The sequence below is a fragment of the Pezoporus wallicus genome, unplaced genomic scaffold (genome assembly GCF_028554395.1).
Source record: "Pezoporus wallicus isolate ANWC-B61680 ecotype Strahan unplaced genomic scaffold, APGP_CSIRO_Pwel_v1 contig_7073, whole genome shotgun sequence".
In the NCBI taxonomy this organism is placed as follows: domain Eukaryota; kingdom Metazoa; phylum Chordata; class Aves; order Psittaciformes; family Psittacidae; genus Pezoporus; species Pezoporus wallicus.
Genome location: NW_026641326.1, coordinates 629,269 through 655,823, shown reverse-complemented (window position 1 = coordinate 655,823; position 26,555 = coordinate 629,269). Strand labels below are relative to the sequence as shown.

Here is a 26,555-nt window from a genome sequence, read left to right as displayed (position 1 = left end):
ATTGCTCCAGTTCATAAGTTCTGCTACAAGAAAGGCTTTGCTATTCAGCCAGTAGTAATGTTCATTAATAACTATGTTACTTTTTCTTCTTTTTTTTTCTCGTTTGTTTTCAACTCATCTTTATTCCCACACACTTCTGAAAGTGTTAGAAACTGAATAAAGTAACAAATAGATCCAAGTCAAAAGTGTTGCATATTATTCTGTTGGTTTTAAGGACTTTGGGTGCTCTTAATTCCTTCAATCAATTATTTTCTAACCCCTGCTGTGTGCTTGGGTAGATACCAATGCAAAGTATGGCACTTGTTTGATTTTGTGTCATGTTCAGTTACATTAGTACCTCCAGTGGGAGCAGCCTTTGCCTTCTGTCTGTCTGCCCCACTCACCCTCCAATGAGCTGCAAAAGCAGTACTCTGCCTTTATTTATTTTTCTTCTTTTTCACATTATCTGTGTCTCTCCATTTGCTCAGACAAAGAAGTGATAAAAGGGAATGATGAGCTGTTTAACACCGCAGGAAGAAAGATGCATTATGAGACAAGAGAGACCTCTTGTTTACAGCGAGGTTTTTTTTGGTAATTAGCCATTTGTAGAGGAAGATGAGCCTCCACTCGTAAAGTCAGCGTGCCATAATTTAGGGGACTTGGAATGGAACTCTAACATTTGCCTGGATTGGAAATGTTAATTGTGTGCATTTAGAAATAAATAAAGGGCTGTTTTTCTCTTTGCAGGAAGCAGACTGAACAAAGACCTGAGACACTATCTTAACCAGAGGTTTCAGAAAGGATCGCCGGATCACGATCTGCAGCAAACTATTAGAGATAACCTTTATCGCCATGCTGTGCCTTGTAAGTAACAAAACATTGACCCAGTGGATTACACGTTTCATTTCTGGGTTTTTTTGAGGCAGTCTTCACGTGGTGGTGTGCACATCGGGTTCAGGTAGGGTTGATACAGAAAACAGTTCATCCCTGAACTCTGCTTTTATGATTAACTTTTTGGGATCAGTTGATGGTGATGGTTACTTTGGAGGAAAAACCTTTTAAACCAGTCATTAATTAACTGCTTGCCTTAGAAATAGTCTTCATGAACGCCATTATGGTGAGTGTTCTTTTATTGGTTTGAAACATAGGAATAAAAAAACCCTGCTTGTATTTTGATTTCCTTAGCAGAACTTTATTTCTAATGCTTATTTAACTTGTGAAATTTAACAGCCTTTTATGGCTGTGTGCCATTGTAGCAGGCAACTGCCACTGTGGGGAGGTCATCCTCAATTCATGTAAGGAGATAAGCAGCAAGAGGTAGTGAAGCTGAGAAAGAAATGCTCTTTTTCACTCAAAAACCCCACAAGCAACCAGAAGGAAAATGGAGATGTTTTGGAAGGTGTTAATCTTTAGAATTTCAGAATCTTTACTCAAAATGAGACTGTCCTTGCAATTTTGGGAAGATATACAAAGAGTGAAGAATGATCCTGCTTCAGAAAGCACTGCTGTTTGGCATTCTCCAGCTGCCAGGATACAAAACAGTTCTAAAGAACTGTTTTTTCTGCTTAACTAGGATGAGCTGTGGGAGTAATGTCATGCCTTTCAGATCAGGCTGGGATAAGAACTGATAAACATCTTAGTTACAGGATACTGAGATGAGCAGCCAACTATTTTGAAGTTTTCTATCTCAACATGAATCAGGTTCTTGATCCTGGTAGACTTCTATAAGTGTTGAATAATGATGATGCCACTCAAAAATCAGTATTTGCCAACAAATATCATATAGCGGTATGTAGAGCAATAGCCATTTTCAATCTAAGTGTTGCATGCAGGAGAACTGTGTAGGACCACAGTTAAAACTGTGATAACACTGACAAATGTTGATTCTTCAAATGGCAGATGCTGTATATCACCATTGAGTTTATTGTCATTTTATCAGCGGAAAGCATGGACCAATTACATTTAAAGTGTTGTGCATGGACATAAAGAGTAAATATAAATTATTATTTGCTATTGAACACTACCATTTTCCATTTTGTCAATGTGAAATATGATTAGTTTTCAATCACCTAACTTGCCAGGCTGCAGGGTTTTTAAGGCGTGCTGTGAAAAGTGCCTTCTAGGAGAACACACGCAATGTTTGGGTTGGAAGATGCAATGTTGTGATGCTAATGTCCTTCTGCTTGTGCGTTCTGTTCCAATTTCTAAAGCAGGAAATAAAGCAAATGAACGTAAGTTCTGTGGAAACATTTTGGGCATTACCAAGGTTACATTTTGAAATGCTTTCCTGTGATTCTTTTCTCTGATTTATTGAACTTAAAGGTGAGCTAAACTGCTTGGACTCGCTAAAGACTTTTGGTATAAAATTAAGAACAATGAAAGTGATTCCTGCCTTTTAGAAATAGCTGGAGGAAACATGTTGTCGATGTATTAATAAGAACATCAGTACTTATGTTCCATTTATTAAACAAATGGAAAATCTAGGAAGCGGAGTTAGTTACTGTGTGTTTCCATACTTGGAGTTTTAAAGCAGTAGCATTTAATTTTCTCTTCATGTACTGTGATGATGGTATCAGCGGTAGCTTTTAAGAATGATGCTAATAATTCATATGTATGGTGGGTTGGGATGCTTTACAGGTCTGGAGATTAATCTAGCTGTACACTCATGTTTTTTTTATTCCTTGGTACACGTGACCAGTAAATCCAGAGCCCTGGACCAATCTCAAGTGCTAATGGATTATGAAGTCTTGTATTTTAAAAATGGAATTCCCTGCTGATTATGTGGTAAACGCTAACAAGAGCACAAGGTCACTTGGACTGAGCATGCTTGGCTTGACAGCTGCTTTTTGTTGCACTAATATAAAGGCTAAATGAAGTGATAATTAGTAAATACAAAGTGGAGGAAGACAATGTTAACCAGTTCATCCCCAGAAATTCCAGTAAGAGCCATGGGGCTCAGCTCTGACTAGTTTGTTACAGGGGGTGAGAAAACCCAGGGGGCTTCTGTTTCCCACACAGCCATGTGCCGGTTGTGTGCTTGGCTGACTCGAGCACTGAGTAAAGACACAGTTTTAGTTTTTGTAGAAGATAAAAGTCAAGTAGAGGGGAGGAAAGATGCAGAACGTTTGACTCAACCTCTCTGTTTCAAATTGCAGTGACACACTGCTTAAGCATCATTTAGATTTTTACTTTAGGCGAGTTGGTTGAGGTTTTGCTTTATTTTCTCATGAGCAGTCATGGGTAAGAGAGTGGGATGATGTCTGCTCCCAAAGGGGATATGAGTGTTGCCTAAATGGGTGGACACAGGGATGGTTTTCCAAGAGGCCAGAGGACTTCATCCCTAAACTTGGGAGCCATCATAAAGAAATGAAACCTTGAAATGGATCCAGAAGTGAAGTATTATTGAAAGAAGCAGGTGAACCACACAGTTATGTTTGCAAGCTGAAGTCTTCCCCTGCTCCTCAGTGGTCTCTACCCCTCCAGTGGGCTTCCTCTGAGTCTTCATACTCTCAGCTGTATCCTCTCCATTTTCTGCAAAGGTCTGTGGTGAACAACAGCAGCGACAAGCTTCCAGGTGTCCTCCAAGTTTTGTTGTGCTGTCATGAGTGCTCTGCTGTTACTGTCACACCAAACCCATGGGTTTATTTACAGAATAAAAGCATTCTCCTCTGGAATTTACAACTTCAGCATCATCATCTAGGACTGAGCCAAAGTAAGGAGGAGAGGCAGGACACCTTAGTTAGGCATTTGGAAACGCTTATGAAACCATGCATTTACAGTGTGCAAATCTTTGAAAGAATTAGTGGAGTTCAGCTGCTGAACTAGCTGTTATTTCAGCTGAACCAACTATGTCTTATTTCCTTCACTTTCTTCCTGATGCTATCATTTCACTGTTAACTTCGTAGGCTGGGTCAGAGACCTTTTAGACTTCTTTTTTCTGCTTAGGAAAAACACAACATCTTAAACTTGAGCAGGGTTATTCTCCTTATGTGTTCAGATAAATAAGTGCATTCCTAGCATGTACGATCCACTGTCAAAACTAAACAAAAAACTCAAGTGCATCATCCAGATTAGCAGGATGTTGGTCCAGTCTCTATCTATCCCCTTTGCCTTGTTTTCTTTTGAAGCACCACATTTTTCCTGATTTCTGATGTGCCTAATGAAGATCATCAGAAATAATGCTCTATTTGTGGGCTGGTTAATGGCTCCATTGAGCTTGGAGTGGACTGAGAATTGGCAACCATTTCATGATTACTGATTGGCCATGACTGTACCAAAAGTGCTTTGACTGATGCAGAGACTTTGCCCAAAGCTTATTTTTAGTGTGAATTTCACTTATTCCAGCTCAGTTTTGCCAGCCTAAACACTTAAAAGCCAAAAAGCAGGTTTACCAACTGTGTAAGGCAGCTTGCTGGGGCACTCATGTCTGAGTCCACCTTTGTTAACTGAAGTTGATGGGACTTGCGTTACATCTTATCTGGGGGGAGACTGAAAGTCCGTGATGTAGCATGTGTTGACATCCTGCCTTTAGGTTTCAGAGAGTACTTTAGGAGCAGATCTCCCCAAAACAGGACTTGTATATGTGAAGATTTCCTTAATGTAAAATGTGATTAGTTGGAAATCCATGTAAGAATATCTCTGTGCAGTAGTGCTAATTGAGAAAGATATGCGATAGCAACTTACTTTAAGTGAGTGCAGCAGCGTGTCTAAACCACTGTTCATGGAAGGCTGAACAGACAGGATTATCTTCCTCATTTTGAAGTGATGGTAGAGGGCATCTGTTTAAAACAAACAAGCAGTACTAGCCATTTGTCTTTACTGCTTATTCTCAACAACCTTACAGCAGTTCTCTTTTTAAAGTGTATTGAATAGAATCAGAGAGGAGATATTATTTCCATAAACGCTTATCTCAGCATGTTGGTTTGGATTTGGTGGTTTAGTTGGTTGGTTTTGATGTGTTGGTTTGTTGTTTTTTAATTTCTTTCTTCTGAGCACGCTTACTTGATTCTCCACTCGTTTCAGTCCCGTGTGAGACACAGAGGCAGCTATGCACAGTCTGGCATCTGTACCTTTACTTGCCAAAACAGTATACCTGGTGCAGGCATGACTGAAATAACAGATCAATGGTCCCCTCACTATTCACCTATAGTCTTTATTTGTCTTATTTCAGTACTGTGCAACTCCTTTCTTTGCCAGGCTGTAGTCTTCAGAAGCAAAACTCTGGAAAGTACAAGGTCTGTTTGATGGTAGATGGAACAGGGCCAATGTAATGGCTAGACTAGAGTTAAGTCTTAGATGTCAGCCTAGAGGCTGTGTGTCAATCTCTTCTTTTTACCTCCTCTTCTGGATTTTAAAACCTCAGGAGGTCATCGTTCAACAGTTGGTTCACTTTCCCAAAACAAGTACATGCCCTGAGATTAACTGGCTGGAGATTTCAGTGTTAGAGATTTACCACTTTAATTTCTGCTGTCTTTTCTCTCACCTTCCCAGAGTTTCATCTGTTCCTCTGTCTTCAATTACAGAACAGCAGCTCCAAGTGTTGTGGTTAGTCTTACAGGGGACTGAGGAGCAAAAGAGAAAGAAATGGATAAAAGCCTATAGTGTAAGTGTTGAGTGATCTGTAAGGGGACTTGGGAAAAGACAAGGACACCCAGGCTCCTGGCTGGCATCAGCTACCCCACATTTCAGTGGGAAATGTAAGAATAAGTTTTTTATTCCAAGCAATCTGCTGGTGCAAAAGAAAAGTCTCCTTAAGGAAAACCAATAATGCTGAACAAGGAAACTCTACAGTATTTATGGGACAATCTTTAGTAAGTGGATGTAGATGAGCACATTAGACCTTACTATCTAATTCAATGTTTTAATAAATAATTGAACTACCAAAGGGTAGGTTAGTTGCTCCAAGAGTCAGATAAGCTGCTACCTGCATAACCACCATCATCTGCAGCTAATGGAGGACTAGAGAGACTGAGTAGGCTGAGGTGTGATGGAACTGCTGTCAAACATGCAGACTTAGGTGATTTCCCAGGATAGCTTTTAAAGCCCTGTAGCGCTGGGCTCCCTGTAAGCATTCTGAACCTCAAAATGAATTGGTAGAAGGGATATGCAAACCTGCTTACAGAAGGTTCTTTTCTTTAGAATATTGAGCTTAATACTGTATCAGTGTACTGGGAAATTGTTGGAGTGAAGCAAAAAGACCTTTATGCTGCAAATGCATGTGTTTTTACATGTGGGGATATTTGAGTCACAGTTTCGAGGTTATTTTTAGTTACTAATTTTTATTAAGGATAAACAGAATCACTGACAGTGCACATTATTTTTGTTCACAGGCAATAAATCATCAGTTTATGTACACAAATGTTCTCGGAATTCTCAAAAGCTTTTCAGACCTGCAGCCACCTTTATTATCCAAGTACCTTTTGTTGCAGTTCCTTTCCTAGAGGTGTAATTCTGCTTTTGTAATGAGAAAAAGTTACATTGTCCATGAAATATTCATCGGAAAGCCACACCGATAAGGTGATGAAGAGCAGACTGATCTTTTTTTTCCTAACACATGAAAAATAATTGTTTTACAAGATTGATGGTAGGAAAAAAATTTAAGTCTATTTTAAGTAGCGTCCTTATCAGTAGGGTGCCACATATAAAGGTACCAGCAGTATGTAACTGTAATTTTTTCTTAAGATTCTTTGCTTGTGATTTAACCTAACTCTGACGAATGAGGTATATTTTCCATGCCAGGTAGTTTTTTACTTTAATACTTTCTATACTTAATTTTTCCTATATTTGCAGCAGGGACTGTATTCTGAGCACAACCGGCGGGTTTAGAAACCCCTTGTAGCTGTGTTCCAGGGAGTGCTACAGAATTGCAGGAGTGTCCCCTGCAGTTATCAGGGATATAATTATTTCACATATTAGTGAACCAGATGTGATTTCTCTTTTGAGAGAGAAATAAATGCCGTGTTTGGGATAACAGGGCCAATATTTCTGTAGTTTAGTTCCTTTCTATAGACACTCATTTGTGTTTAATCTAGGAGACTTCGGACCTTTTCTTCCATCTGGCCTGTCCTTTCAGATCAATAGTGCATTTTGTGCCACTGGAGCTGTTGGGTATCATTTTTTTTTTTTTTCCATTTGGAAATAAATACACTTACAGTAGCAAATACCTCTCCATCTGCTTACCCATTTGTGAGGAATAGCTTTTTTGTGTTTCACTGTACACCCAGTTGAAATTGCATGGGGCACCAGAGAACACTACAAAGCAGAAGAGCTCAGCCTCATAGGCTCTCCCATGCCACTTTCCAAAGGAGATTTGGGTAAGAAGTGTGGGAAGAGATTACATGGCTAGTTTTCTTTGTTTTCTTTGTTAGTCCCCAGTGTACTTAATTTTGTGGGGTTTTTTTTTCATTGCAGTTGCTTTGTACTGTGGCAAAGCATCTGCGAGTGGGTATTTAGTTAGTGCAAACAATGTGCGTATGTTTTAAAATGTAAAGGTTTCTAAGGTGGTGAGTCTCTGGGAAAGCTGAGAATAAATCAAAGCTGAGAACAGGTACTGCTGTTTGGAGGTTGAAGGGGTGGAGGTGAATTGCCCCACATTGTGTACTTCAAAACTGGCTCTGTCATGCCATAGTTTTTCATATGATGTCTCAGGGTCCTGATTAGAGCTTTTGTGATGTCCCAACATTTGATTTTATTGAGGCAGTTTGATGTCTTTTCAACTACCATCATGTATCTGTTCAAGGTTTACAGTGTATTGATTATGCTACCAGCCAAGAGAATGAGTGTTCCAGGCAAAGGGGGAACGGTTTAAATTGAGGAGAAATTAAATGTGTAGCTGTTCTTTGACCTGTTTTTCCACTCATACTTGCATTCGTGATTCACATTTGATGTTTCATGACTAACTCCCTCTAGAAAGCACCCATCACTCTGTATAGGTGTGTTAGTGCTTGGATGTGTTGACATGTGTGGTGGTTTCACAGTTACAAAAGCCCTATGCTTCTGTCATCAAAGAAGCCAGTACTTGAAAGAGAACACCTAAAAATCCCATTTAAATGATAGTATTCTTGTCCAGTGCAGTACCTGCAGTGTGCTGTGGGCAAAACCAGTGGCATTGCAGATGATTCCTGCTCATGTATCTTGCTGCCTTCATAGTCTCTGAGCCCAGGAATTCAATGGCAGATGCAACCTCCTGATGGTTTGATGGGGATGCAGACTTGCTACATTTCATCTTCAGACCATTATCCTTTTTTTAACATTACCATGCTTCTTCACATAAAGCATACTGTATTTGTCCTCTAAATCCTTTCTCTTTTTATTTCAGCAGAGGGGAGATTAGCCATATAATCATTTATAAAGCTGTTTAGATTCTGCTAGCTGGTTTTCTTAGAGGAAAGCCATACCCAGTACCTTTACTAGGAGTAACTCTGTAAATTAATCTTCACTGATTTCCTTCCTCCCCCACCCTCAGTGAATAAGAAGGTAGGAAAAAAAAAAAAGAATAAATATTTCTAGTTCTGCCCCTGTTGGAAGGAAAAATAAATCTTTCCTATTAGTCATAACGGCCTAGATGTATCCTTTTCTTATAATGTGCTCTTGGATAATTAGAGCTTTGAGTTATGAAGTCAAGATTCCTGGGTCATTGCCAGAACAGATTTGTTTAAGGGGGACACTGGTTCCTGGAATTTCTTTTAAAGGGCTTTGTCATGTCTCAGGCTTTATTTTAATTAATGGCTCTTTGAAAGGCTAATGTATCTTCAAAATGAGACGTGCATCACGGAGTAATCAGGTGGATGGTGATCTAGCAGTTCTACTTGCAGGGTCTTTTTGGAGATGAAGATGGAGGAACACATCAAAGACCCGTGAAAGCTTCACCTGTCAGTGAATTGTATTTCATGCTTCATCATTCATTCACTACCTGCACTTCTTTAAACTTCAGGTTTAACATTTCATTTACCAGGAGAAAAAACAATAAACAAATGTTGGTAAAAGGAGGTCTATATGAAGAAGCAGTATTGCTTATTACATAAATTGAGATCTCATTCTTATTCCAGACCTTCATGGCAGCTGCCACTGCGGTATGGATTTTTCTACCAAATTTAAAGCTACTTAATGGGAGATTGTCATATGCTAAAAATGTGCAGGTAACCATTGCTATATTAGGGATTTGAAGTGGCAAACCTCAGAACTGAGCGGCTGGGGCAGGTGATGGGGAAAGGAGGAACTCCAAATTAAGAAACAGCTGCTTTTAGCAAACTCTTCCTTGAATAAATGAGGAGATGGATATTTATAAATGCAGCATTACCATCTCCTGCTGTTCATAGGTCTTGAATTAGCAATCAAAACCTTGAAACTGGGTATTTTGACTTTTCATTTACCTGTTAGATTCTGAGCCCTTAATGCTGTCTTTGTTCCTGTTATATTAAGGTATAGGGGTTTTGCATTTTTGTTCAGAGGGGGCAAATACACGAGAGTTGAAAATGTGCCTGAACATTGAGCAGGTTTTCAGCTCTCCTAAGTCCAGGTATGTGTTACACGACATGCAAGAGATTTGAGGTGAAGCCGGCAGGACACTACATGGCAGTGCAGAAGGAGGAAGGCTGAACTCAACCATGGAACAGAGCTAGAGCCAGTTCTTCCAGGAATGTAAGCATCATCCCATAATGTTCATAAATATCTTTCCCATTTTTGCATTCCCATAATTTTACATGTTTATTTTCCTGTCTCACTTCACCTTCTGCAATCTTCTGCAAACAGCCAGTGTTTCTGGAAGGGAGCAGCTGATGAGATGCGGTAGTGCTGCTCCTGTGTAACTAACCACACAGTTAGGAGCATCACGTTGACAGACATTCTGTGAATTGCCCACATAATAGAACATTGATGATACCATTAAAGTGGTAAAGTTAATATTATAGCGCTATTAGATTTCTCCTTCATTAACTCTGATCTGATAAACAACCTCTGGCATATTTTGAAGGTAATAGTCACCTTACAATCACTACTGCTACTCTATCTGGCATTTCACGCCTCTCTAGATTTATAGTTCTTTTGTCATCTAATCTGTGCTTACTCCTTTATTTTTTTTTCTTTGAATTTGTGCTTACAAGCAGACCCTTTCCTGGAGGGCCCTGGATGTGCAATTAACACTTCTCAGCAAGAATAAGGACATCCTAAATTCAATTTCTGAGACTTAGGACAAAATCAGTTTTAAAGAATAAAATGGACCAAATGTTCATGAAAGCACGATGCAGACCTCCAACAGTGTTTTAGTGCTGGGCACTTTTAAAGGGTTGGAACAGGGTAATGCTGGTAGCAGTGGTTGTGTTCTTGGCTTTTGCCAACAGATAATCAGAGCAGTCTCTGCAAATCTTACTGGGGATGTGGGGGATGAAGAGGGGACCAAGCGGATGCTTGTGGCAAGGGGCAGTGATGGGTGTTGGGCAGAGCCCTGCTGCCGCATGTGCAGGAGCTGGAAAAGATAAAGAAACGTTTTTTTCTTGGCTGTGTCTGTCCAGCAGAGACAGCTCCGCTCTTAAAATTTGATCTGCAAGCAGCAAAGCCGTGAGCCGCACCTTAACCAAGTAACCTTAGCTCATCTCCACCGGCAGAGAGGCTTCCATGGAGGTATCACTTGCCTCCTTGTTTTCCTAAGTGAGTCATGGCTTAATTAGAGCGCTGTCTCAAGGAGAAAGAAGGTGGTTCTTATGCATTACCTATCACAGTGTAAAAGTGGGAAGCGACGCTGAAACACTGACCCTTAATCTGAAGTGCACCATCTGTGTTTTATTTCCACATCTTGCTGAGTTTACAGTTATTTGAATTCACAGTTTGTTCCCCATTTGCTGTTCCCACATGGTAAGTGAATTGGATCCAAAACGTACTGATGAAAAGATTGAGAAGTCTGTTAGAGAAGTTTGTTCTTACCTACAAGAGTGCTCTATCTTACACTTCTTCCACCCTGTGAGGTAAATCCCAGCTGTAAAATCATGCCTCGAGATGATGTTTTTTCATGGTGGGAAGTTGGGGTTACTGTAAGGACAAAGACTTCTTTCCCCATCCTGAAGTACTTTATGGTTCGCTTCTTTCTGCTCAAGAAAAGGCAGAGAGCTCTAAAGAGTGTTTGCTTTACTGTTCCAGTGAATTTGTGTGGCTGCTTCTCCGGTGCTGCTTGGCATTGGAGCACCACCTTTATTGAGTATGTTTTCTTCGTTAAAGTGTTCGGATGTTAAAATAAGACTGGGTATAATATAACGGAGGGAGCTGTAATTACAGTTGTAACAGTTTTCATGGTGCAACTTTGAATTGCTCTCATTTTAAAATAGACAAACAGCTCAAAACCAGGTTGAATTTCATGTGTTCTCATTTGTTTCAGTTTTTTGCCTACCGAAGCAACCATTTTCTTAAGACGTAACTGTAAAAAAAGATGTAAAACTTAAACATGTCATATTTCAAAAGCAAGCCATTCAAATGCTGAAGGCTGTATAAACTTAAATACGTTCTTTGGGTTTTGCTGTAGACCACACAAGCTCTGAGAAATTGATTACTCTGGTGCTTGAAGGGGCATTCATGATACAGAAACAGAGGTTTGCATTGAATTTCCTTCTTTGTGTGTGGGACTTTATTTTGGAAAGAGAAAAAGCCTTTAAACCCCAGATTAAAAATAAGTAATTTCGTTGTTTCCTTCCCCCTCCTTATAAATCTTATGAAAGAGTTTCATAAATGATGGAGGAGATGCATCTCTTAATAAATGTAAAATAAAATGCTCCATTTATATTTTTAAAGAAGAGGCTTTTTTTTCTGGAATGTCCCATTTAGGTGTTGCCTCATTGAAGTATCGAGCAGTGATCGAGTTTCAGTGTGGCTTGTGCAGACTCATGTTATTTTGTGGGCATGAGGATGAGAGATGAGGAATTAAGAGTCATTTATTTTTGTACTGCAGTCTTCAGACTTGCTGTATACAATACCCTAAACCCATCACTATCAAAGGCTTTGAGCTTCCCAGGGGGACCATGAGCTGATCAGACACATACCCAAAACCCCAGCCTAAGACTCAATGAGGCTGTTGTCGAAAGATTGATAAGGTGAACCTTGAGCAAAGAGTTTTCATCTCTTCTTTTTAAGCAAGAGACATATAATGGTCCAGAACCTTGGCCAGATAGGATTTGCATGAAAACATTTATGTGCTGTAAAATTGAGGCTGTTTTATATATTTATAATCAGGCTAGTCTCCTGTTCATGTGTGGCCATTTCTCTCATAAAGATAATAGAGGTTTACTGTCTGGTGGTGGTGTTTTGCTCCCACCCAGGTCAAACACTTCTGGGAGCTGGGTACTTCAGTAAGAGCAGCTTTTGTGCTGTTGGGTTTGGTAGTAGAATAGAGATCATGTTTTTTTCCTTATGTTGCCTGTCACACATGTACACTATAAACTTGAGAGCTGTCGTGTTCATCCACACCTGCACTGAGCTGCTTTGCAGGTGATGGCTGTTACCTGCTGTGGTTCAAAACCTCTGCTTGTTAGAGCAGCAGCAGTGGGTGCTGTCCCCACCGTGCCATGGTCCGTGGAGCAGGTGACCGGGCTGGCACCACAGCACCCTGTGCCCACCCCACCAGCACCTGCCATGCAGTCCTCAGGATCTTTACATCTCTGCCTACCTCAGCAGAGCTGCACAAGCCCCAGTGAAGCAGACAGAGCAGGTTTCCTTGCATGGCTGGAGTCCCCTGCAATTTCAGTACTGCATCTAAGCAATCCTGTTGTGTGAGGTATGTGGAAAGCATCCAAGACGGACACCTGCTGGCTCTGAATCAGTCAAGTGCTTTCTTCAAAATATCTTTGGCCCCTGTTGTTGATGTTTACTTTTAAAGAGATACAGGCATGTGTTGGCTGTAAGAGAAAGGAGGAGGAGAAAAGAAACAAAATCATTGCTACTGTCACTGAAATCCCTACAGGTTTAAAATGGGAAAGTTGGTAGTTTAGGAGAAACTTGAAGCTCTTGGGACAAGCACTGCAGAAAACAGAAAGATGCTCTATATTCCATCTGATTGTTTGCAAAAATTAGTGCTGTATCTCCTATGGAGGGAGAGACAGAGCTAGAAATACATATTCACATAGTCCCCCCCATTCTTGTGCCTTGCAAACTAGGACAATACCATTTTGCACTTCCCTGGGCATATTCTCAAATAACAACTCTGAAGGTGACAGAGAAATAAAAAGGGTGAGGGAGAAAGAATTGGGGGGGGGGGGGGGGGGGTGGAATCCACCTCCTCAGATCTCCAGCATACACAGGTGCTTTTTAATCCCTCTGGCCTACATATTCCACAGCCCCTAGGAACAGAGGAGTTGTGATGTAATGCTCTTTTCCTCACACTCCCAGCTTAAATACAGATGGAAATTGTTGTCATGTGTTAGAAATGTCACCAATAATATAAAAGGCAGGCTTCTGCATTCTCCCTTTTGCACTGTCAGCTGCTGCTGCCAGCTTATTCTTCCCTCTCAAACCTATTGTCATGTGGCAGAAACCCTGATGTAAGTAAGCCCTGTCCTCCCCCTGCTTATGATCCCTGCATTTTTTATTCCCCTCTGCTGCAGTGCTGAGGATCATTACATACCACGACTTAAAGACAAGACCTCACAAAGGAAGGATTAATCTTGTATTTGTGCTTGAATTTCGAAGGACTCAGGCAAGTGAGAATGTTCTGTTGTATTCTCTTTCTTTCCTAGACGCTAGAGAAACGAAAAGCAGCAAATGTGATAAGCGAGGGCTGTGCTTCCCGAGCGAACCCAGAGGTTCCTCAGCCGCAGGTTGTGCGCGTAAGGAGGGAGCGGGTTGTAACGGGAGGCTTGGGAAGGGAGCTGCGGAGTGGAGCCGCGCAGCCTTAGCCCAGCCTGGGAGGACAGATGGCTGGTGCTGCTTTTTAATTCATCAAGCAGGCTTTACGTGAGGCCCGTTGGCGAGCGGGTGTGCTGCGAGAAGCGGGGTCAGTGGGCACGAATAGGCTGAGATCAGGACCAGATGCCTGCCGAACAATGGGGCTTTTGAAAGAAATGCGGGAGGAAGCGTGGCGCTTGCTTTGTACAGCCTCCGCATTGCAGGTTGGAATGGGGCAGCTCCGATTTAATGAAGTGCATTCCTGAACGTGGTCGTCAGCCTGGGCTGGGAGACAAGGGGACATGTCAGAAGGGAGCTTGTGGGGCTGGCGTGCCGGGGGGAGTGATCCACACTGATGGATCGCCCCGAACAATGCAGTCTTAGTGTTGGATGGGAAAACCCATCAATACATCCCTGTGCATATTAATGCGATACAGCAGGTGTTGCTAGATGTCTGTTCCTGCATTGTTCTCTGATGGCTCTGCTGAGGAGGGGGCAGGAAGGAGACCTCAAGAAGGATACACTCATCTGGGATAGAGAAGGAGCTGCTCCCATGATGCTGGAAGTGAAGCAGGAGATGAGAACCGGCCGTGTTCCCGCTCCTGGAGTCATGGCATGGGGCAAGGTGCTGGCCTGTGTGCTGAACTGGGCAGTGATCCCCTGTGCTGACTCTGACAGGCAATGAGGGGACCAGGCTTGGAGAGGCTGATCACATCTTAAAGGCATAGCAGGACCAGGAGGGTCCTGTTTTCTGCAAAACACCCCCAAAACTCAGCAGGTTTGAAGGCTGGGAAGTGAGAGCAGGTTGGGTCAGCAGGGTAGAGGCAAGGAGTGAGGATGCAGGGATGGTGTCTCAGTTAAAATTCAGCATTGAAGGAGTTAAAAGGGGCATAGATTTTTTTCAGCTTCTCCAGAAATACATCAACTGTGAATGAGTCGCAGAGGCTGTGTGTGAATTGCAACAAACAAGGCATACAACATGTGTAAAAACAAACAGAATGTCTATTTTTGCATTTGCACGTATCCTCCTATACCCCTCCTTAAGATAGATTTCTGTGTTAACAGAAGTCGCATCCCTAAATATTTACAGCCACGTTAGCCAGCATAATTCTTGCAGGCTTTGGAGGTGGTGGTGGGGGGGAGTGTATGTAGTCTGTCATTATTGTATGTATTTCTTAATAAAAAGACACCCATTTAATTGCTGCCATTGTGTTGTCTGCTCCCCTTGTGATTTGTGACATGCTATACTGTATTTGTCAGCAGAATGAAAGGGGTCTTTGTTCCTTGTTCGTATTATGGCACGCTGCATCTCTCAGTGAAAATAGGATATTTGCCTTTCGAGCTAACTTAGCTGGTGATCTGTGCCTGCTGTTACACTGGGAAGGGTTTCTGGTTTTTTCCCAGGAGTTTGAGGAATTCGCAGGCAAGGCTTATATTGTTTCTTTGTTTATTTTTACGTAGTGGTGTGTTAACAGGGATGAAGAGTCATCAGCTTCATTTGCTCACGGGACAGGTAAAGCATGGCCAGTGGCTGAGGCAGCTTTGCGTATTAAAGCTGCCTTTCCATGTATTCCTTGTCTGGGGATGCATGGCCAAGTGGACCAGGAGCTAGGATTTAGTCCTTGTGTACCTTTGACTATTTACTGCTGTGTAAACTGCCAACAAGTGTTCAGAGAGATAAACCAAGAGTCTGTTATACTGACGAGCTTCTGTGCCTAGTGAAAGGTTGGCCAAAACCACAGAGTAATAAAGGCAGTAACTGAATGGCCGGCTATGAGAGTGGCTGTTTGGGGATGCCAATAGCACTTGTGGAGTGCTTTCCAGCCACCGGTGCTGGGTTAGATTACATTATCATCTAACATCAACAGCCTTATCAGTTGCTATATATTTGCTGTCCTTTTCATGCTCTAGCCACTTGGGTATCAGTCTGTGTGCATGTGAATGGGAATGGTTTATAAGTATAGCTGCTGGAATTAACAGCCAAAAAGGATCCAAATTTAAGGCAGCGCTTGCCCAGATGATTAATAAGACTTATTCTAAAACATTGCGTGAATGTATGGGGCTCATTTTTAAATTGAACTACCAAGTTCAGCAGCTTGAGCTTTATGTTGTTAATTCTGCTTATTTTCTATTCTGCAGTGCACAGGGGGAAATGGGGAAAATGCAAAGCCAGGCTCAGGAGGGGCTGATGTGAATGGCTTTTCTGTTAGAGGGTCTGGCTCGGTGAAGGGCGACTTTGTGAACCTGTTGCTTGTTGATGTGTGGCTCCTGTGCAATGTGGAAAATTACATCAAGGAGTAACTTTGCTCAGGAGAAAGCCAAGGATTCGCCCAGTGGGGCAGAAGAGCAGGGAGTGTTTTCTCCCTTGCCAGCTTGTTTCCACTTGTCATTGCCGACTGCTAGCTCCTGTCAGATGGAAGCAATGATGGATCCACATAGATCCAAGAATGATACTTCGCTTCCTTCTGGGAAACTGCTGCAGAACTGGCAAGAAAGAGCACAGGCAGCTGCTCCAGGAGCACTTCAGCTCCAGCTGAATTTCTTCTTTTATACACTCTGCTAATGCAGGTAATCCAACCTGCAATTTGAAGCTTAGAGTGTCCCTTTTGTCATTATTGACAAGCCCTAGCACAAGTGAGGCTGTCATAGCAGTCAGAGTGTTGCAGAAAGAAAAAAGCAGTAATGAAAGCCATTAATTCAGCAGCAGAAGCTGATTAGATGGTGCTGGGCTCTTGACTCTGTATCTGACAGTAATAATACTTACCCTGCATTTCAGTCGTTTAAAAGTTCATATGCTGCAGGTAAGGCTCTTGCTGCAGTTTGAAGCTTGTGTATCGACACCTGACAGCTTTCCATCCCTTCCAGTGCACTGAGTCTTTAAATGGTTATGCAAGAAATGCTTCTGAAATGAATGCACATTAAGTTGTTTTGGTGAAGAGGTGCTGGGTGCTGTGATGTTCAATAAAGCTTATTCAAAATGTGGTGCTATTTTCAGTCAAATTCTGCTAAATCCTGTCCTGAATATTGTGCTCTTGAATATTCTGGTAAGCATGCTGACTGGTTCACTGTGTTAATCCTATATGGTCTTTCTGTCTGCAGCTAATCCTGAGCTGTTGCTGTTCTGCATACATGAGTAAGAGCCTTTCTCCCCCTCCCCTTGATGATATCCAGTAGAATTGCAGCTGACTACTAGAAGATAACAGTAGAATTGCAGCTGACTACTAGAAGATAACAGATCAAATATCCTACTCTTCCTTTTTTCTCCTCAAGTATGAGAGCTGAGTTTCTTCTACTTGAAAAACAAACGCTGGAGAAGTATCCTTGATCTGTTGTGCTCTGTCTGAAGGTGCGCACTAGCTCAGACTCTGCAGGATGGCTTTGGGAATCTCAGCTGTAGATAAATCTGGAAGAAAAGGCATGTGCAAATCCAGTTTCTGAATTCACATAGGTTTGATAGATTTTCTATCAGAACTTCTCATTAATTAGAGATGAAGCTGATAGTGATGGCTGTAGTTAATATTGTTTCCCTAATATAAAGTTATTGGATTTTCCTAGATTTTGTCTTTTAAGTTGAGTCTACCTGTGGGAGATGTGCTTTGGCAAAATCTATCCCTTTCTAGTGGAAAAAATCCTTTTCCTTTAGGACAGTTAGTACCAATTCTAAATTACTACTTGATCACATTACAGATTTGTTAGAAAAGCTTATGGAAGAAAGGGCAATAGTTTAATCATGAGTTAATTCTCCTTACTGCCACTGATTTCATCCATGGGACAGACATTGTATCTCTGTATAGTAAGATTAGGGCTTTGAGCAACCTGCTCAAAGGTTTGGAACTGGACAAGCTTTAAGGTCCCTTCCAACCCAAACCATTCTATGATTCGATGAATATGCCCTCTATTATCATGGTTGCATAGGATGTATATATTTGGCATGTGTGTGTAATACAAATGGTCTCATTTTGTAATACAAATTTGCATCACATTTGCATTTAAGATCAAAATGTCATGAACTAGAGAGCCTGTGGTAACTTAAGTAAAACTTTTTCTTAAAAGATGTATCATATTTAGTTGATGTAAAATGTCAGAAACGCCCACATCTTTCCTGGGAAGAGATTGAATATTTTATTTTCTTTTAAATAGGCTTTCAAAGAATTCATTAAGAAAATTCAAGAAGAAAAAGAGTTGACCCCAGCGCTTTAAGGCCAACAAGGCAAAATTCCCAACATAATCATGCAGTCATCCCTAAGTGAGCTGTGTCTGAATGACTTTGTGATACAGTTTCTGAAAATATTCAATACTGAAACAGGGAAAAAACTGCTAGATGAATAATGTAGTCCTGTCAGCAAGTGGGATGTGGCTGTGGGTATCACTTACTGCATTAAAAAGTAGCTTGGTTTTTTCCCTACCCAGAGGCAGTGTCCCACCTGGAATCAGCAGTCTTAATGCTTTCTTCATTTGCCTGAGGAAGCTTTTGATCCATTGTGGATTGGAAATTTCCATCTGTTTGGGGGGTTTATTCTGTTTTGTTTTCATTATGGCACAACACTGACTTTTAGTTCATTGAAGATCAGATGAGAATCAGGCAAACAAAAATCAAAGCTCTGAAAGAGCAGTGTTACTGAAATCTGGATATATTGGGGAAAAAGGTATAATTGTTCCTCTCTCTTCCCTTGTTTGCACCCTCTCTGGTTACAGGTTTTACCTTTGGTAGGTTTATTGCTAGCACTGAGAACAACCTGGTGTTGATTTTTTTTGTTAATTTAAATGAATGGTGGGGAACAGTTTAATAATAGTCATGTAGAAGGTGCTATTGGGAACACATGTTTTGTCAGTGCTGCTTTGGTGATTAATAGTGTGTCATGTCTTTTATGGTGCACTAACAATTTGGCACCAGAATACGAGCCCTTGATAAAGGTGGGGAAGTCTTCTCTTCCTCTCTTTCTTACATGGACCACAATAAGCACCCGAGGCTTGAGGCATCCTGAGACTTGGGCTGAGGAAATGGGCTATAGCGGTACAAACTACTTGTGTGGTGATGTAACATCAATGGCTGGTTAAAGGTGTGCTTTGAATGTAGTTTAGTTGACAAGTGCTAGCATCCTGGTGTTAACAAGGCAGTATTTCAACATGTGATAATCTGTCAGCCTAAACTCTGAAGGGAAATCAAGGGTTTACCACACACAGATGCATGAGCAAAAACTGTCCTTTCCTTTTTCTGTAGAAAGACTTTAACTTCTTTTATTTTTGGTGAAGATGAAGTCAACTCATTTTGAGTCCTAATCAGGAAGTGATTCAGAGTCTGTGCTCATTAAATCCTTCCCTTTACTCCTGGGACTGCCAGTGAGGATGTTGCACATTACCTGCTGATGAGATGATGTTTTTGTCAAGGAGATGAATGCCCCAGAAAGTATTCTCACAGTGCCAAGCCACTGGGAAACTGGGAAGGGTCTAGAAAGCCACAGCGAGGCTGGAATGTGAGTACTCGAGCTGGTTTAATCATCACTATGTGAAGCAGCTGCTTACCCATTAGAGAGAACTCATCTTTAGTAGTACGTGGTTTGGGGGACATGAAGGTTGAGCCCTGCTGTTCTCATTATTTGAAGTTTCAGATTTTCTTTGGGTTAATAAGGTACAACACAGAGCGTTTAATTCCTCTTATCAGATCCTTTAGTCATTGCTTGGATGGATCTTTTTCATTTTTTCCCCCCATTTTTCTCTTTCTCATACTTCATGCATTCTATTGTTTTATTAGTTCAGTGGCCTTTCTGGGTCACTGCAGTCCAAGTAGTTTGACTTTTATAAAGGTTTTGGTGACTAAGTGTTAGTGACCTCTATTCATCTTCCTTGTGCTTCTCCAAGACAGTGCAGTCTGATTTTGAGCTGCACTATGCTACAGTAACAGTGAGTTCATCAGATGGTGAGGCAAACCCCATTTCCTCTCTGTAGAGGAAGGCACCTCAGTAGATCGTGTTGCTGCATTTCTGCTTCAGGGTTTGGGTAAATGGGATTCCTGCAAAAGAGGTGGAGAGAAACCAGCCTGTGGAGCTTCACCAGCCGAACTACAATAAAGAAATGTACTGTTACACAATTGAAACTATACTGTTGGATTCAGGAGAGCCCTAAAAAAGACTAACAAGCTAAGCCTGATTGATTTAAATTTCCAAATTATATAAGAGGAAATAGAAGAGTTATCATGAATTCATTAGGGAGTGTGTTGTGCCCACAGAAGTCTTTTTGCACAATCCAGCCTTGTATTGGTAGGCTTATTCTAGGGGGCATTCCTTCTTGGGCACCACCTGTAAGGCATTTCTCTAGCCCAGACTCTACCTCTTGGTCAGAGCTGAATTAACAGGGGTCTGAGAAGAATTTTGGGTACCAAGGTTGGGAAATCTCAGAGTTGATGCTGCCATAATTTGACTATTTTAGATATTTTACTTTGCCATATCTGGGCAAGTCCTGTCAAATAGAGCTTTCTTGCTCAAACTTGCTTGCTTCTTCTGGTAACCCTCAGCCTCGCTTGTTATTCTCTGCTTCATGCTAAGTGAAGTGAGAAACATGTTTTAGAAGTGAAATAAGAATGTCCAACATCAGGATGGAATAATCAAGAAATACCTGCACAAAGAGGAACAAAAACTGTTCAAGCAACCTGGGCTGTGGCCTCTGGTAGCTCAGAAGAGCTTAAACTGGAAGACTCTGTATTAGCAGACTTATTTTTTTCTCTAAAATGTTGTAGGCTTTTTTTAAAGGCAGAAGGGAGCAACGAAACACCCCAGAGTTTCAAAGTCCTACCTCCCTCCCAAAGAAAGCTGTTAAGGAGGAAGATTTCACCCATAGTATTTATTCAGAGTTTGGGGAACTTTGAAATGGGAGTTACTGAAAGTAGAAGCATGTAATGGAGTGTGTGAAATGGGCTTTTCAGGTGTCTGCCTCTCACACACACACACACACACACACACGACTTACATTTCTATGCAAGGGGAGATTTTAATGCTGCCCAAATGTTGCTTTCTATGTAGAACTCTTTGCATCTCTAGCTGCAAAATGGCACACTGTCACCATGGGGAGATCTTTAAATTGAAGGACCTTTCTCTAATAAAAGGTCTGCTTCACTGTAAAGGAGGTACTAGCGTTTTATCATCTTGAAGGGCAAGCTGATAAATGAAATACTATTATCTCAGTGTGTTCCTTTAGTAAAATATTTAAAAGTGGCTCACTCCTGGTGAATTACCTGCTGACCTGATCCTGCAGCAGCCTTATTAAACAGTTGCTGTTGTAACATTCTTTGTGAAGTTAAAAGCGTGTCCCACTGCACTAAGCGCTATTTCAGATATCCCCATTATAACAAAAAGTCTTTATATAGTAGTAGTGCAAACCGATGGCTCTCACGGGTGCTTTCATAATGAGGTTTTATGGTAACTGTTCTCTGATCCCTTTTCTCCTTTTACCAGGGTATCAAATTTAGTCAGTTTATCTCCATATTCATAGGGCTTAACAAATTCGCTCCTGCAACTCCTCCAGTATTGCAGACACCATCACTTCTGATACAGAATGAGTTTACCAAAACAAAGGGTGGCATAAAATGAGGCTATCTTTGCATAGCACAATTGCTTGGGCTGGTGTAGCTTAATGAGCTTCTGCTCATCAGCTGAGCTGCTGTAGCTGGCTGGGTAAGCGCTCCTTGCCATGAGCAAATGTAAGATGAAATTAGTTAGTTTAAAACCTTAAACTTTTGCTATTTGGAAGTCTCAAACTCTGCTTGAGTACTGGGCATTCCTGTGCTGATGCATGGCCAGTGATAACTTGATTTCTTTTGGTCATCTGTCTATAACTTGAGAAGAGTTTTTAAAGCAAATATTCCTATTCATCATATGGTGGTAGGCAGCTGCCCTGGCTGGTGCTGCTTGAGGTTGGCAGTGCTGTTACAGCAACAGCAATAACAGGGATGTGACCAGCACCTGAACAAACAATTACGCTTATGCCTTGGGCTTTGAAACTATATTCCTTGGATATTCTTGGGTGGAGTGAAGGAAATCTAAAACTCCTTTGATGTCTTTCATGACCTCATACCTAATTACATTATTTTTTGATAGCTTTCCCTCAGCAGTTCCTTATTTTATATGCATTTTACAAATACACATTCAAATGAGCCTGATGCTATTATATTTTGTAGGCTAGTTAGTTTAAATTGCTGACCACCCTCTTGGTACTTGAATCTCTTCCTACGGGGAGTCTTCAGTTTATTTCAAGAACCTGTGGTCTGCCCTTGTCACAGAAGTAGAAAGTATGATTGGGTTAAAACCTTCTCTTTTTCTTCCTTGACTCCCTTGCCTTCTCCTGGTTTGACTATGTTTGGTTTTATTCTGATGTATATATAGGGAATAAGGCACAGAGGTTCTTGGAGGCTACCAGCTCTGGTTCTGTGATTTGTACCAGTCAGGTTCACCAAATCCCATCTTTATGCATTGAGACCTGTGGCAGTGGCTTCTGCTCTGGCATTGGATGCAGCAAGCTCTGTTAATAGGAGAGTGTTCTGGCTGGGTGCAGCGATTGATCCTTCTGCAGTTTATCTCAATCCTGAGAGTACTTTTTTGCTCTCTGAAGACCTGTTTTGTCAGGTGTTGGCTGTGTTTCAAGATAAAAAGGGGTAAAAAAAGGGATAAATTTCAAAACATTACATGAAGCAACAGCAAGGAGTAATCCTGCTTTCTGGAAAAATGCTGTAGGAATTGATGTGGCTGCTCCCTTGGTCTCTGCTGCTGCTTGACACAGCCTACAGACTGCCCAGACTGCGTGCAGCAGTAGGGCCAAACCAGCTGGTGTATTCAAAGTTTCTCTAGCTTAAGGTTTTATTAAAACTTGTTTGTTGAGCTCTCCTTGCAAACCAGTACGTACCACCCTACGCTGACTGTGAGGTCCAATACCATCTTAGTAATTAAGCACTGGCATCCTAGAGCACAGTGGGCTTCATAGGCTGTCAGCAGCTTAAATGCCACCTGATGCTAAATTCACCGGTCTTTTTCATCGTTCTCCAGCTGACCCACAGTAACAATGGCCATGGCAGTTTCTGTATAGGTGGTGCCTAGTGCACAGGCACTGCTCGGCTGCTTTAATTGCTGATCTGTTACCTTCCTCAAAAGACAGGAGTGAAGAAGAAAGGCAGTGCTATAGCTAAGCCGGTTTTTGCCCAGCTCCTATCAGTCCGTTCTCTAGAAGACTTTTTGAGTTTTCAGTGCATCAAGTTGTGATGATTGACAGGGCAGCTCTGTCCCCTGGGCAATGAGAAAGGCACAGGGTGGCAGGCCAGCCTATAAAACCTGGCTAAGACCACAATGGAGATGTCCTTTTTTGCTGGCTTTTTTTGCTGGAATGGCCTAGTTGCTGTAAGGAACGGAGCAAAAGGGAACAGCCAGGAGATGGGAGATTTGGGGCTTGGTTTTGCTTGTGCTGCTGTTGAGCTGCACCCTTATTGACTGCTCTTTGGGGCAAAACCCTCCATTATCCATCACTATGTGGAAGACATGGTACTTGTAGGGTCCTAGTTTCATTAGAGTGCCTCATGCCCCCCCCCCCCCGAAATAGAAATAATGGTGAGAATTCATTCCTCTTTGCCTTATTTTCTCCCATTGTAAGTTGAGGCTAATGATATGCTCCTTTTCCAAAGCTCTTTGGGATCGGTGGATGAAAAGCACTATGTAATTATTAAAGTGCAGCTTTTATGGTGCTGCCTTTGGAAGGGAAAAATATATTCACTTGGCAAAATATTGTGTTGTAGGTGGAGCTTTGGAAATCTGACTTTCATTGTAAAAGCTAAAATTAAAAAGGATGGTTCTGCTGTGTATTCTCATACCAAAAGCAGGCCCATGTTGAGGCTGCATAAAAGCTTTCTGCACCACTGGAAATGTCTAAAAGGAAAAAAGGGAGAGCAAACTGAAACAAAAGAAGGGCTGGTCAAAAATAAAATGAAGTAAACCAGTGGTGCCTGCAAGTGCCACTTGTCTGTGTTTGCCTAAGCATCTCTGAGTCCCAGTGTAATATCGAGTTCTTAGCACTGCATACGCTTCTGGCCACATTATTTTCATGGCCATTAAGTTCAAATGCTTGTCTGTTCACTGAGATGAAAGAAATGAGAGCTCACTCCTAAAAAAGAACCTTGTAAATTCCAAAGAAGCTGTGCTGCATGCGATTTGCCTGGGAAGTATCCCTCAAAATACCAAAGTTGTAGAAGTACTTTGAACAGGGCAGAGGCTGATCCGAATGCTTCATTCATTGTTTTGTCTCAATATTGTTTTCATAGAAAATCTTTCAAAATATTTATTTTCCTGTAAATGCATGCATACAACTATAGATAAAGGCTAATTTGTTTCTCTGAATATTGTACTGTCAAATGGAAGCTGAGTGGTTTAATACCAAATGGGACTTCCCATTTAAATCATGCCTATGTGCTTTTTATGTTTTTGCAATAGGTTCAGTAGCTAATCATCACCTAAATTGGCTTTCCTAAATGCCATGCCATATTAGGTAGTCTAATGGTTTATCTGGAAAATAAGAAGCAAAAATGGTGCTGCATTAAGTCAAGACTGTAATACTGACGTTAAAAAGAAGACAGAAAGTAATGTCACATTTGTCTGCCCATATACGCTCAGCCTTGCTGAGCACATGGATTTATCGATCCCCAGAATGCTGTAAAGTTTGAGGGATTTGACTAATTTATTGAAAATCTAAAAAGAAAAGAATATATGCATAACATAAAATATATGCTATTTTTTTTTGTAGCAACATCCAAACTGCAAGGTGACATTCTTGCTTAAAATAGCAGAGCGTGTTATCAATACTCAGACCTTAATTTCGCTTAAAGCCTACCTGTGTGCACATTTTTGGACTAAAGGAGGAAAAACTTGTGACACTTGTCGTCATGATGGGATCATTCAAATCATGGAAAGAAAAAGCTGTGGAAATCAATTCTTTTAGTCTCAGAAACAGTGAAAGCGAAGTATTTCAGGGGAAAAGTCTGCTTTCCTATGCATTGGGCCAGGTTGTTCATGCTCACTATTTATCTTTTTCTCTCTAATACCAGATGTGTCTAAAACAAACAGAAAACTCTGTCCATCACCCAGGCGGAAAAACTGATGCACTGTGTTATACAGCTCAGCTAGTATTCATATGGTTAGCCTACATGATAATGATTTAAATGATCCTAAAGCCATTCTTTTTACAAATCAGAATAGTAACAGTAAAAATTATTTAACAGTAAATAATTTTTAAAGAAGGTATTTGTTAGGCTTACACGTTGACAAACTTTTGGAGTTATTTTGCTATGGAAACATTTAGAAGTTCCTGTGAAATTTGTGTTATTTGGATGCCCAGACAAAAATGCTCTGCTAAATAGGACCCCAGTCAGGTACAGCATTTGCAAATTGCAGAACTGTGGCCAAAAGGGAAGTCCTGCTTCTGCCAAAAAAATACTTAATTTAAAAAAAAATGTAATTGTACAGGTAGTTAATTTTTAATGCAGACAGGTGCCTTGGTGTTTAAAACCTGCCTTTTATTGGGCAAGAGATACTGGAAAATGGAACAGCTACAGAGAGCTTGTGGAAACTTGTTTTGGAATGAACAGACCTGCAATTTTAGCACTTCGTATTTCTTTGGTGCGCCTACAAGCAGCTTTGTGTGAAGAAACGAGGGGAAAATGTTGCCTTTACAGCCATGATGCATTCCAAGTATGAGTTTTCCAACTATAAATTGTTTTAATTCACTTCTTGGAATTTCAGAGAGAACAGTTTTGTTTTGTGGGTACGACAGAGACAGGGCACTTGCAATTGACCTGGTCTCATAGATTTCAGGTGAGTGTTGGATCAGGGCTTTGTTGCTTTATTGGGGCTGTGCATGATGCTTTTGGAATAAGGAGGAGGAGGATTTTCACCACAAGTGCTGCTGTACAGTGGCCCCTCACCAGTATTATCATTTGGTCCAGGCCACTTGCTACAAGGTTTCCCGAGTTATTCCAGAGAATGAGCATCCTCTGACTTGGGGGATACCGAGTCAGTTCATTTTTAATGCATGCTCATTAACTGGGCTTTAATTTGTTTATTTGCTGTGTTACTAATTTGATGGGAAAGGTTTCTTTAATGTATGCATGTGGTTATTTGGATAAAGAACTACTGCTCTGATCCTGGTAGCTGACAGCAGTGACCCCTCAGGACAGCACTTCTCACTCTGGAAATACCTCAGCCGTGTAAATGGGGAATTTGCATTAACACTAGCTAGAGATTTAAAAGAACAAAGAAAGAGTCCTCTTGAACTGATTAAGTATCTGGGCTTTATTTTGTTGCTTTACTATATACAAAATAGGTCCTGACAAACTTCTAAAGGGATGAGTTGGATTCTTCCAGTCTTGGAGACATCCAAATACTTTAAATATGATCTTAAAAGGTACTGTGTTGTTAAAGTTGAAGTTATAGTTGTGATGGAGGAATCATTGGGTGAAACATTCTTTGCTTGTCTTGAGAAATCAAACTAGATTGTAATAGTGGTGTAGAAGAGATTCTTTCCTTTGGTTTGTTCTAAACTTGAGTTGTAACAGCAAAAAATCCTGAAGCGTCACAAGAGAGGCCTGTCTCTTAGTTTAACCTCCTCAGCTGGCATAAATCACTGCAGCTTTTTTATGTCAGGTCACAGGCTTGGATAAACATATTTATTCATATAAAAGCACTGAATGT

General features: G+C 41.1%; 1 protein-coding gene across 26 annotated transcripts in view; it reads left to right on the top strand.

Moving 5' to 3' along the window:
- MAGI1 (membrane associated guanylate kinase, WW and PDZ domain containing 1) overlaps nucleotides 1-26,555 on the top strand; it is a 339,384-nt gene that overhangs the window by 170,297 nt on the left and 142,532 nt on the right. For all 26 annotated transcript variants that reach the window (XM_057422973.1, XM_057422980.1, XM_057422979.1 and 23 more), the window contains exon 2: nucleotides 727-843. In XM_057422973.1, coding sequence (XP_057278956.1) covers nucleotides 727-843 — 117 coding nt within the window. The remainder of the gene's footprint in view (nucleotides 1-726; nucleotides 844-26,555) is intronic.